At 41.0% G+C, this 12723-nt stretch overlaps 1 protein-coding gene and 1 long non-coding RNA gene across 2 annotated transcripts; one reads left to right on the forward strand and one right to left on the reverse strand.

Moving 5' to 3' along the window:
* Positions 1 to 87: 87 nt before the first annotated feature.
* ccdc105 (coiled-coil domain containing 105) lies at positions 88 to 7167 on the forward strand. Its single transcript, XM_031754303.2, has 8 exons — positions 88 to 1016; positions 2952 to 3236; positions 3523 to 3627; positions 4871 to 5021; positions 5526 to 5692; positions 5771 to 5866; positions 5939 to 6052; positions 6879 to 7167. The coding sequence occupies exons 1-8, from the start codon at positions 687 to 689 to the stop codon at positions 7074 to 7076; spliced, it is 1446 nt and encodes a 481-aa protein (XP_031610163.2). The 5' UTR covers positions 88 to 686; the 3' UTR covers positions 7077 to 7167.
* Positions 7168 to 7170: 3 nt separating this feature from the next.
* On the reverse strand, positions 7171 to 10549 carry LOC120442849. Its single transcript, XR_005614983.1, has 2 exons — positions 10206 to 10549; positions 7171 to 9288 (listed from the first exon to the last, which is right to left on the reverse strand). It is a non-coding gene; the product is annotated as an uncharacterized LOC120442849 (long non-coding RNA).
* Positions 10550 to 12723: the final 2174 nt, after the last annotated feature.

The following is a 12723-nucleotide window of genomic DNA, read 5'->3' on the forward strand; positions in this document are numbered from 1 at the left end:
AGTGCACGCTTTGATTTGTACAGTAATACAGGAGTGATTCAGTGCGGTCAGTCACAAAGTAGGCACAAGCTAAAGCAGACTGCTTTATTTTCTACTTAACTCTAATGTAGATGAGACTTCACAGCGCATTCTATCAACTAAAACCATAAACTCATCAGGAAGGCGTTTAGGGTCAAAGATCACGGGAGCCAAGGGGGCCCTCAGGGACTCGACCCCTGCTGGTCATTATAGAGAATGCAGGTTTAAGGCACTGTCTAAGTTAAATTTTAATTTCAGTCAGATTTTATATTTAAAAACACGCACATTCACAGAGCTCCTGACTTCCTCCTCCTGAAGCTTTAAAAGCATGACCCTTAAAGCTGTAGACTTCCACTCCCACCTGTTGCAGAATTCTCCCATGTCTTATAGTTTGTCTTGTTTTTAAGTAAACGGTCTTCTTTCAGCCCTCGCCTTTCTTCAAAGAACCAGATACAAAGTAGAGAGGAGCACCGATGCGCCACAGCTGTGTTTCAGTCTTTTAAGAGTTTCTGTGAAAGTTGAAGGGGGAGAGCACGCTGTGTGCTGCATGTCCTCGGTTCCATTTTCTCTCCAATCACCAAACAGCTTGGAGTTTCTAGTTACTTTAGCTGCTGTTGCTATGGAGATGACACAAAGTTTTCACCCTGGATACTTGGTAGCAGTCACAGATGAGGCCAGTTCATAGCATAGAGATGCAGGTTCAGTCGGTTCCCCTCGGCTCTGTCACCATCGGACCGCAGTCCTGGCGCGAGGGTACGGTCCGCTCCATTCGGCGTGCTGAGCGGCTGGTCCGGCAGACTCGAGCCGGGCGGCCCGCTGCGTGCAGCCAGCCCCGAAGCGGCAGCTGCAGCGCCGCTGCAGGAGTCAGCCTAAAGCGCTCAGACGGCACAGCGGAAGTCACAGCCAGAGATAAGATAACCGCGGAGGCGTGCAGACCGAGGAGTCGTGACTGCGTCTGCAACAAGAAGATATCAAGGCCCCAAAGTGCAGGAGCCATGGTGAGACAAACAATCCACAGTGGGCCTGGATGGTGTGAAAGTCTGAAGTTATAGATTTTAAAAATAAATGTATGTGAACTATTGTAAACTAGCGTTCACAGTTACAAGAATCCATATGAAAGCGTTTATCATTACAAACCAGCTTAGAAGAGTCCTCTGGGTGGATGGAGGTGGAGGGGATTGGGAAATCAGTAGTTTATTATTGAACATGAAACGTGTCTCGTTTTCCTCACAGACATACTCTCCCACTTCCCTTTAGTTTCCTTTATTTAGCGTCAAAGGGAGAAAGCGAAGGTGAACACTGTAAAAACTTTCAAATGAGATTATTTAGACTATAAACAATTAGTTTTATGTTGTTTTGAAATTCAGTGTCTAAATGAAGTCTAAGTGTTATTTGCATAATTCTTCAAGGCAGAAATCTGAATATTGAATTAAGCTGGTTAGTGTTGAGAGCCTTGAAGTTTCACCTCTGATCCAAAAGGTCTTTGCAGTCGCCTTCTTTTAAAACTATCATTACCTGGATGACCGAGAACCTACACAGGCAGTTAAGCAGCTTCAAGTAAGAGTGTTTGGAGGGGAGGGGGGTCAATAACAGAGGAGGGTGGCCCACAGGAAATCAGGATATACTGTGCATGTGTGAGTGATTTTCCGGATAATGTTCAGCTCTTTGCCCTCCCACTGATGTATTGCATGTATGTGGCTGCAGGAGAGTTTAAATTTCATTTTATATTGAATAATTATGAATAACTCTTATGCTCTGTTATTAAGTCAAGTCAGCTTTATTTGTAGAGCACATTTAAAAGACATCAAGTCTCGGCCAAAGTACTGAACAGAGGGACATCGAATAAAAGAAAGAATTAAGATAAATTAGGTAAAGAAGATTACAAAACATCCATATATATACACACAAGCAGACTAGTATATATACTTGTCTATACAAGCATATATGTACACATACATATGCACATACATATACATGCATATATGTATACACAGACACAGGTATGCACGTGGACATAAATACATGTATACATATACACATGCATACAGCATCCAATGAGAGACCAGAATAACTAAGACAGAATAAAAAGTCTTAATTAGTCTCTTTAATTATGTCATAACCCTGCATGAGTAACTGTTTTAGCATCAAAATATACTAAAAGTACCTAAATTGAAATTACTCATGATGCATTAACACATTAATGTCACAGCTGGAGGTGATTTTAATTACTTATGTACTGCTGAGTAGCTTTATCTACATTAATACAGCATTATACATATTTGTAGATTTAAAATCTGCAAAGCAAAAATAATGGTGTGGTGCACACGGATGTGGAGTATTTGCTTCCTGGATTAAAGCATCTAGAAAACAGAATAACAGACAAAATATTTAAACGTCTATTAAAACTGTACTTCAACAAAGTATTTAAGTAAACTGCTGATACTGCATTCCACTGCTCATCCTATCCATGCCCTCATCCTGTGGTGTCGGGCATTATGAGCTCAACAGCACTCTGGTCCAGTGGCATGCAGACATTAAATTTATGGGGTATCACACTGAAAAGGTTGGAATCTCAGCTCTTAGAGAGCCAGGAGGAGATTTTTTAAGAGATAAACAGACTGAAACATTCTTTACTGAACAATGCAGAGCAGCTCCATCCAATGAAAAGCCCACTGAGGAAAGTACAGCTTTATAAATCAGCAATATTTTGCACTTGTTGGTGGAGGCAGAGCTAAGTGAACAATTGCAGTCCAGTTCATTTAAGACTCTCATCTCAGACATTTTAAGACTTAAAAACGTCTTTATTTTCTTACTCTTTCTATATTAAAAGCCTTCACTTGTTTTTATTTAGATTTTCATCATCTGCATTTTTAAAGATGACTGAAGTTTTTGAGTGCTGGACTCAGACATTAAGCTTGAACTTTCTTTTTAAGTTCCCTGGTGGCTCTCAGAGGACACCTGTGGTCCCGTTCCCACCTTCCAGCCTGCGTGAGCAGTGTGCCGGAGCCAGTGTTGCTGTAGTTGCTGACTACATGCGCAGAGTTCGGGAGGTGGAGGTCCAGCTGCGCAGGCAAGCTGGCAGAGTGACCGAGGAAGGTGTCAAGCTGGAGAGGGAGCGAGGTCACCTGGAGAGGATGCTGTGCAGCCTCAGGACCAATCTGACCATCAACCAGAAGAGCTCAGAGGGGAGAACCAGGAGGCCATGCACCACTGAGACGGCAAGCTTACACAACACTTAAAATGCTGAAATTCTTCTGTCTACTTTGGTGTTAAAGATGCTCAACCATGGTGCAGTATTTTCTGCCCGGGACCTCAGGATAGCTTTCAGGATTTCAAGTGCAAAAACTTGCCAACATGCCTCACGCATATACAGCATTAAATCTTTATTACCTCCAGTATCAGCTGATACCTTTGCACATCACTGAGAGTTAATCCAGCACCGAGGATTATTTGATGAAGTTCAGAGCTGTAGACTGAGGCCCTGACAGGTCTGCCCCTTTGCAGGAGAGAGATGGTGCTGATTACTTGCTGCTGTGGGAGAGGAGAGAGCTGGCTGAGCTGAAACAGGATCTGGAGGGAACACTGAAAACCACACTGAGCCAGCTTCAGGTGATTTACAGTCCTCCGTCTTCATCGCTTGACTTGTTTTCCCTCCACTCTACCCTCACAGGCATGAGAGAGGTTAGAAAAACAACAGTGCTCAGGTATCACTAACCTCCACCCTTCTGCTTTAGATTTGCTTTTGTTGTTGTTGGATTTAAAGGGACAGTTTACATGTTTTTCCTCCATCCTGTAGCTCCATTTATCCACCTAAACTGTTCTGATGTGAGACGAGTGCCTTCTCTTAAATTTAACACATTTAAAAATCCACAAATCTTCTGAGCAGTTTTGTGACTAGTTTGGTGGATGTAGGTGGTAGAAAAAAATAGTTCCTTTGTTGTTGTGGTTGTGTTGTGGTTCTTTGAATGGCGAGTGCCATTAAGTTGCATTATATTCACAAAAAGGCATCGACCCACTGATAAGATGCTAATGTGAGGTTTCTGTTTTAGAGGGAGTTGTCCAGTCTCATTGGTTAGACAGAACTACAGGCCAGAGGAAACATATGTAAATTCACTTTTGAGGTGAACTGTTCCTTTAAGGTAAACTCAAGGATATCAGGGGATGAGTAACAGGAAGTTACAGCCATGTAGCATATATCTTTGAGGCTGCTAAACTTAACATGTTTATGTTTACTGGGTTACTGAAACTCTGCTGCGTTCATATCCAGGCTGTTGATACCTCAGCTAGCTGAATTAAGAACTGAAAGACTGCATGCTCTCCCTGTGCCTGCGTGGGTTTCTTTTGGCTGCTGCAGCCTTTCCCCACAGAAGAACTGCTTGTTGATTCTGAATAGGCTGTATGTGTGAATGTGAGCTTGAATGAAGGTCTTTCTGTGTTGGCCCTGTGATAGACAGGGACATGTCCAGGGTCCATTCCACCATTTGCTTTATGAGCTGGGATGCTGGGATAAGCTAAAGGCCCGAATGCCCCTGAACTGGATGGTTTGTTTGTTGTCAAGCATTGGCTAAGTAGCACTGAACAGAAAGTATAACTGGCGGTGTTAGCCTGAGTCAAGTATAATGTACATAGACTGTACAGAAAGATACACATAGCCACTGTGAAATAACTGATTGGTTTGTGGTTTGCATTTTCAGTCAAAAAAACAAACACTTGCAAATCTCACATATTTTATTTTATGAAACTTTTTATTGTTATTTTTTACTACATTTTTCAGTCTGCAAAGTAACCCGTATCTATATATTTATCTGTCAGCTGCTGTCCTAACACGTTCTTTCCTGCCTTCTTCTTTAAGGCCCTGGGTGAGAGCAGCAGACAGCTGCTGCACTGTGCCAGTGAGAGGGCTCGAGTACTGGAACTGCTCCCTCTCAGTGGCTCTGCTGGAGGACATGACTCTGCACCTCAGACCTTTATCAAAACAGATCCCATCAGCCCCTTTACTCCAGGTACACTCAGGACAAGAAGCCATCGCTAAGAAATTATATAAGAAATAAGTGCAGATTTTGCCAAATATCAGTGAAACAAGTGAGAAAAAGAACAGCACAGTTCTTACACCACACATTAATTATATATATTCAAAACAAGATCTTAAAAAAAGAGAAGTATATACTATACTGTAGTATATACTGTATATACTTACAAAAAACAGAAGTATATATCTGTTTTTTGTAATTTCTCACAGCACTTTTAATACATGACATATATATATATATATACGTATATATATATATATATGTAGACACCATGCTACTATGGCTCTCCAAGACATTCCAAGACTCTATGCTTGCACTTTAATTAAACCAATTAGTTGCTGTGTGTCTGGTGGTCACTAATCTACACAGCCAGTGTCCCTGCTCACACTCACAGAAAGAGCAGATCATGTCAAAACAGATCTCCTGTGTCCTCAGGATTAAAATACACGGATAGGATATCTCCCGCTTCTCTTGCAGAGTGTAAAAAGGCTTTAGAGTCGTCCACTCTGAGGGTCAACCAGTCGCAGCTACTGAGAGAAACCATCAGACGGACACTAACCAGCGCCATCAACAGGCAGAAAGCTGCTCATCGCGCTGTCAACAACGGCCTGGTGAAAAAAATTGCAGAGACAGTCACTCTGCAGGTAAAAACATCCTAAAGTAATGCAGAAGTGCATTTTGTCAGTGTAATAACACATACTTAACCTTCATTCTTTCTGTAGCAAAATCTGGCGCTGATGTCTGCAGCCACCCGGCAGGCCATGTTTCGTAAGCAGAGGGAGATCGACTGCATTCGTCACAGCCACGACAGAGCACAGGTCAGAGAGGGTGTGAAGCATGTTTATCTGAGATTTCATGAAAACGTTTGGCTCACGCTGTCCTGCTCACAGGGTCCAGAGCACAGCGGTGATCTTCTGTCCAGAGAGAAGCTCAATAGGCCTCTGGTGAAGGTTTATCAGAGACACCCTGGGACACAGTTACCTGAAGCCGCTCAGCTCATTCAGGTGCGTCCGACACACATTCGGCTGCCACATTCATTATCATACTTCATCAAGTGTGTTTTGGCCTTTACCTCGTCCTGATGTCAGATATCTGAGTCTTTGGCTGCTGCGGTTACGTGTGTGTGTTTGCACTGTGATGCTAAGCTGGGAGTGTACTCTAAGTCAATCGGACCTTTTGTGCTGAAACGACTAAGCTAACAGACTCTGAAAACTCTGCTACAGGTGTGTCAACATGGACGCTGCCTTTCACATGCATATTAAACCAGTGATAACATGAACATAATTAATCTGCAGCTTTAATATTTCCAATCATGTTTTCTGTTTTACAATCTGGTAACATTCAATATCTTTGCTGATTACTGATGGATGAATATTTAATACACATTTGTAAAAAAGAAAAAAAAAGCTAAATACAGGGTGAGCTGAATGCTCTGAGGTGATGTTAGCTTGTACTTCAACTCTGCAGCAACTACTTTGCATGATGATTATCTGCAGAAACCGAAGCTGAGACTTGTTTCTAAATTCTGCCTCATGCATTTTAACATTTGCAAAAATAAATTGTGACCTCAAAGCAGAACAATAGGCGTGAAGCACAGTCTCACTCTTCAACCCAGTCTTTAAAATTATACTTAATAATGCTTTGCATGTCAGATACGACTAAAAGTAAACACAAACTGAACATTTACCCGGATTCATATCATTATCATTATGGAGTACAATGGCTGGTGTTCACATGTATTAAAAAAGCAAAGTGGTTTAACACTAACCCCCTCATTTAGTCTCAGACAAACGAAATCGTTTTGAAATGTGTTTCCTGTGTGTCTCTCAGGGCGGTGCAGCGCTCAGACGATGTCTTAAGTCCTCTGAGGGTGAGCTGGGGAAGCTGCAGCGAACGTGTCTGCAGCTGCTGGATGACCTGCAGGGCAAGAGAGCTGCAGCTCAGGTGGACGCAGCTGTGGTCCGCATGAGGCGTCAGCAGGTCGACAAGCGAGCCATGCCCGCTTTCCTCCAGCAAGGGGCGCTGTGATGCTAATTTAGTTAGTGATGAGAACTATTTACAGTTTAAAGAACATTAGAACAGCTTGAAAATGCACTTTAAGGTAAAATGCTTATGCACAGTCTTGTTTCTTTGGCTTTTTTTAATGTTTTTTCTAAGCGTTTAGTTTTAGTTGAACTGTCGTGCATCATCATACATATTTAATACACAAGTGATCTGCAAATTTCAGAAAAAACATATTTTTTTCACAAACCCAAACATTACATGCTTCAACTGAGAAAATATACAATTTTGTGAATATTAGCTCATTTTGAATTTGATGTAGAAACAGGCTCATGGTTACCACTGTGTGGCGGTGTCCTGTGTCCCCTCTTCTTCTATATCCAGTCCCTAAATATCCGAGGTCTGGGGAGAGCAGCTGCTGGACCTTTGGTCCTTTTCTTCTCTGATAGCTGACTCTAGCTGCTTAACAGTTGTATTTCTTGTTTCACGATGCTTCGAGTATTTTCTTTTGATGAAAGGTCTGGAATGCAAGCAGGCCACTCCAGCACTGAGTTCTGATAAGTCAGATGGTCCCTCTTGTCCTCAGTCCGGAGGACACAGCATCCATGTTTTCCAGTAAGAATTTCAGATTTCAGGTTGTCCACAGAACAATTTTCCACTTGGCCTTTTAACAAGCTTTTTCCCAGAGACGTTCTTTGCATAGATGTGCGTTACCCTGCATTTGGGGATGGCACAGAGAGCTGTGCTCAAAGACTGTGATTTCTGGAAATGTTGCTGAGTCCATGCAGTTGTTTCCATGACTGAATCATGTTGGTTTTTTAACGCAGGGCTGCCTGAGGGTCCAAAGATCACAGGCATACAGTTTAGATTTTTGACTTTATCGTCATTTGCATATCACCATCATGCAGATGATGAGATAGTTTTTTACACTGAGGAGTGTTATTATAATTTTTAATGTCAATCCCAGACTGTCATCTTCTGTTAGTACAGCCCATCCAAAAATCCTGTTCTCCAGATTTAAATTCTAGTGTGTCTGAGCCGTCTGATTTCAGGATGGATATTCTAACCAAACTGTTCGCTGATAGCTTCATGCTGAATCATCTTGTTAAATATGACAACTTCTGGCTTGAAAAAACGAGCATTAGAGCAGCAAAACACCATCTTTGACACTTAAAATACAAAATCAAAGACCATGGGGTATGTTTGTTGTTTGCAACCAACAGCCATCTGGGACCATCATCAAGTGGCCACTCAAAGAATTGCAGCATTTAGGAATCGCATTCTAAATACTGCAGACTGTCATTCTGCAGTCTGGCCTGATAGAATAGCCCTTTATTGTCATTGTTATTGTGATTTACAGTAGGAGGGATGAAATAAAATAAAGAGAGCTTTGCCTTCTCTTACTGGAGAGTTTTCCTAGAAGAGTTGAAGTTTAACGCCTGTGCTGTTAGGATGAAATCTTCAGCAGCTCCACAGAATTCAGCTCTGGGTTTGAAACCAGTCTAATTCTGTGGGTTTATCTCAAGACAGCGTATCACTCCACAGACACACAGACACTTTCGTTCTGATCTAATTAGGTTATTTTGTAGTGAAATAACACATCACCATAATGGAAAGAATGACCTTTTGTATGCCTGAAAAACAGAAACAGGAAAAAGTATCCAGAGATGGAGTAATTTGATTATCTTATCTAACCACACAATAATCATATACTGCAGATTATTTCAATACAAACACTATGAACAAATCTTACTGTGAAAAAACATGAAATCACCCTGTTTTCAGTTTGAAACTGTGGGACTGTTCATTGCTTCTACTCACTTTTCTAGTCATGGGACTGCAGGTCACTTGACATCCCTCCCACCAAACTCAACGTCTTTCATTAGGAGATGAGATGTGATTTAATAAACCTGCCCTGCTTTACCTCAGTACAGACACATGTCACGTCATTCTTTAGAAAAAGAAAAAAGCTTAATACCTTCTACTTTTTCCATATTTTAAGCTACACAGATGTGGATTTTCTTCATAAAGCCCCGTTGATTATCTTAAGTCTGAATGGACCTTTTCTAAGCAGCCATGGCTTGGAACAGAAGTCTAGCAGTCTAATTTAATCATAAGGAGTGGGGTGGGAGATTCTCCCAGAGTTGATTAAGGGAATATTAAGAGAAACCAGTAAGAGATTTACCTTCAGATCTCTGTGGCTGCGCCGTCTGCGTGAAGCCGGTTTGTAAAACTTCAGCTTTAAATTAAAAAAACAAACAAAAACAACTTGATTTTTTTGAATTCAAGATGAAAACAGCTGATTCATTCTAGAAAATATTCTGAAAGAAACGCCTTTAAGAACTGAAGCGTCGACTGGCAGGAGGATTTTCTCCCTGTGAGACAGAAACATCAGTGATGTCGAAGCTGCTTGGCTCTCTGCTTCTCCTGTGTTTACTTCCAGCTGTGGGTAAGTCAGCAAATACAGTGTGTGCATGCTTCTGCTTGTGTGTTTAAAGGCACAATCCATGCAACTATAGCAGACAGAAAGCTCCAAGGCTAACATCAATATTAAAAACCTTATTTTCTTGCATAATTAAAATCTATTATTTTTCCCTCATTGTTTGATGTATGAAATTTTTGGAAAAGAACTGTTTAAGTAGCTGTAATGTAAGATGGAGAAACATGTGACTGGGAAACTGGAACAATTACACCTTAAAAAAACTGCCAAAATAAAATTCTTTTAAAATACAGAAATATTTTTGTTTAATAATGAATATGTTTGATCTTTATATTACTTGTATATATAAAAAACCTCTTTGTGTCGCATGAGAAATATCAAAGTGTAGTAACAATCAGAGGTAGTTAAGATAGAAGAGTTTAAATAGCTGAGGCAAACAGTGCACAAGAGAGTGCACGCAGGGTGGAGTGGGTGGAGATGAGACAGAAGGATACATGTGAGAGTAAAAGGGAAGGTTTATAAGACGGTAGTGAGACCTGCTGTGATGTATGGTTTGGAGACTGTGGCACTGATAAAACGACACGAGGCAGGATTTCACTGAGAGTGACTGGACGGACAGGATTAGAAACTAATATATCAGAAGAGGCGAGCCTGAGTTTGTTTGGACATGCGCAGAGAAGGGATGGTGGATATGTTTTAGAAAGGATATTTAATACCAGGCAGGAGGAAAAGTAGAAGACCTCAGAGAAGATGCGTGATGTGGTGGAGCAGGACCTGCAGATGACGACCTCAAAGGAAGCAGCTGAAAGAAGAAGTGGTTAACATTCGTGTTAGTGGTAAAGATAAAGCAGTGTGTTTCATCATATTAGGGCTGCAACAAATAAATATTCTAAACACTAATTAATCTTGGTGATTAATCGTTTTGAAGTACATTTTAAAAAGCAGTTTAAAAGACATCGGTTTTTACCATCCTCACATTTTTTTTTATTATTATTATTATGATTCAGTTGACTTATTTACTGTTGCTCACACGCAAAACTCACATCTGTACTTCAGCTCCCCTCTTCTGTTACACCTGTGTGTTCCCCACCATCTCCCCTCTGGACTGCATCAGATTCCCCCTGAAGTGTCCACCTGGGCAGCTCTGCCTGTCCAGCCGAGCCGTGGGTGAGAAGGGTGAGTTCAACTCGAGTCACTGAAAGTCAAATTTAAATGAATCAAAACTGAGAAAAAGAAGCGAGAAAGGTCAGCGCCCGGCTCGGGGAGGAGTGTGTCAGTGTGATTTGCTTCTTTCTTTCAGGGGACTTCCGTGTGGTTTTGTACGAGAAGAGCTGCGTCCTGCCCTCCCTGTGCGGAATCACGGGTGAAAAATACGCGCTGGGACTCAACTTCACCTTCATCAATGAATGCTGCAACACTCACTTGTGTAATGACGCTGCTATATCTGCTGCCCCCTACTGGACTGGGACATTATTCACACTTCTAACTCTGTACTCCGTTTGGTGAATAGTCAATGATATGAAGCAGTTTGGCAGAGATAAAGTTCCTTTTTCCGCCCTCTAATGGACAAAAGCTATACTAAACTTTTTTTTAAACAATATATTTATTTATTTTTACTCTAACAGTAAATCAGTAAAAATAAGGCAAGCACACCAGTGCAATGTACAAATTTAAAACAAACATGTCCTGAGAAATTTTCTGTTGGATCCAAATATCTCACAACATTAAAAAAAACAAAAACTTTTTGTCATTCACTATATGCAGTTCTTCAAGGTTTGAGTCCTATTTATAACATTTTGTCTTCATTAATTTTTGCTCATTTTTATGATATGTCTGTGTTTCTGGATACAAACCAAGAAGATCCTTGAATCTGATGGAATATCATTTGAGATAATCCTCTCATCCAAAAATTGTTTTCATCTTTCTGTGATGCCAATCACAGTGAAACAGGCTTCCTTTTGCTTCTGCACATTTAGTTCATATGCATATTTATATCGTAACAATTTACCCGCATTAACCAGTTACAGTTTATTAATCTGAGGCATGTATTCACCTGCTGATATTTTCATTTTAAAATCTTTGTTCTGTGCATTTATTTCATGATGTGCAGTTTCTGACGAGCAGGATGGAAACGTTCTAAAATACTGATATGACTGCTTTTCTTTAACAGTCCTTTGTATATATCAGCAGGTGTTTTTGGAGGTCCATTGAGTTAAATATGGCTACGTTCACACTGCAGGCGAAAGCGCATCAAATCCGATTTTTTCGCCCCTATGCGACCCATATCCGATCTTGGTATGACAGTGTGAACGGCACAAATCCGATATTTTCAAATCCGACCTGGGTCACTTTCGTATGTGGTCCTGAATCCGATACGTATCCGATGTTTTAGAAAGCGACTGCTGTGTGAACGGTCATGTCGCATTAAATCCGTCTTTTACGTCACTGACACAAGACAGACGCCAATTATCAGCGCCGGAGAAGCGCCCGATAGGACATCGCGAACGATTTCCTACCATCCAGTGAAACTGTTGGGAAGACAACGTTGGAGAAATGTGAACATTTTATTTTTACTGTATTTTCTGCAGATTCTGACAGAAATCTGCAGCTATCCTTTGAAGCACCGCTCCTCTAAAACAGCAAAAAGGATCGTTATTAGGTTATTTACATTATTATGTAAATAACAAAATAACTTAAAGCAAAAATCTGGAAACATAAAGTCCGAAGTCTTTATATTAAGGGCCATCAGTCAAACAATATTGTTTGCTCTGGGTCTAAACAGAGCGAGTTGTGTGTGACATCTTCTTTTGCGCATGCGGGCCGCTTTGAGCGTTCACACTGGAGAGCGTTTGATGTCGCATTTTATGTGTAGTGTGAACAAGCAGACAAAAAAATCGGATTTGATCAAAAAATCGGAATTGAGCATTAAGACCTGCAGTGTGAACGTAGCCAAAGTTGGTTTTATAGAGCATGGACCTGTAGAAATGTAAAGGTTTTTTATTCGGATTGAATTGATTCCTGTTATTGAAACGGTCAGGATAAGAACAGAGTGTGGAAGACAGATGGTGAATCTTTTCACTCCTTTTAGAACACAAACATTGATGAATCACAGCTAGAAGAGAAGCCTGGCACCATAATGTAGGCATAGATTAAACATCCAGGGTACCAACACTCGTTTCTGTTCCTCGGTGTCATAGACATTAAGTTGGTGGCATTTTGTCATTGAAAATATCT

This window comes from Oreochromis aureus, linkage group 11 (assembly GCF_013358895.1).
Source record: "Oreochromis aureus strain Israel breed Guangdong linkage group 11, ZZ_aureus, whole genome shotgun sequence".
Lineage (NCBI taxonomy): Eukaryota > Metazoa > Chordata > Actinopteri > Cichliformes > Cichlidae > Oreochromis > Oreochromis aureus.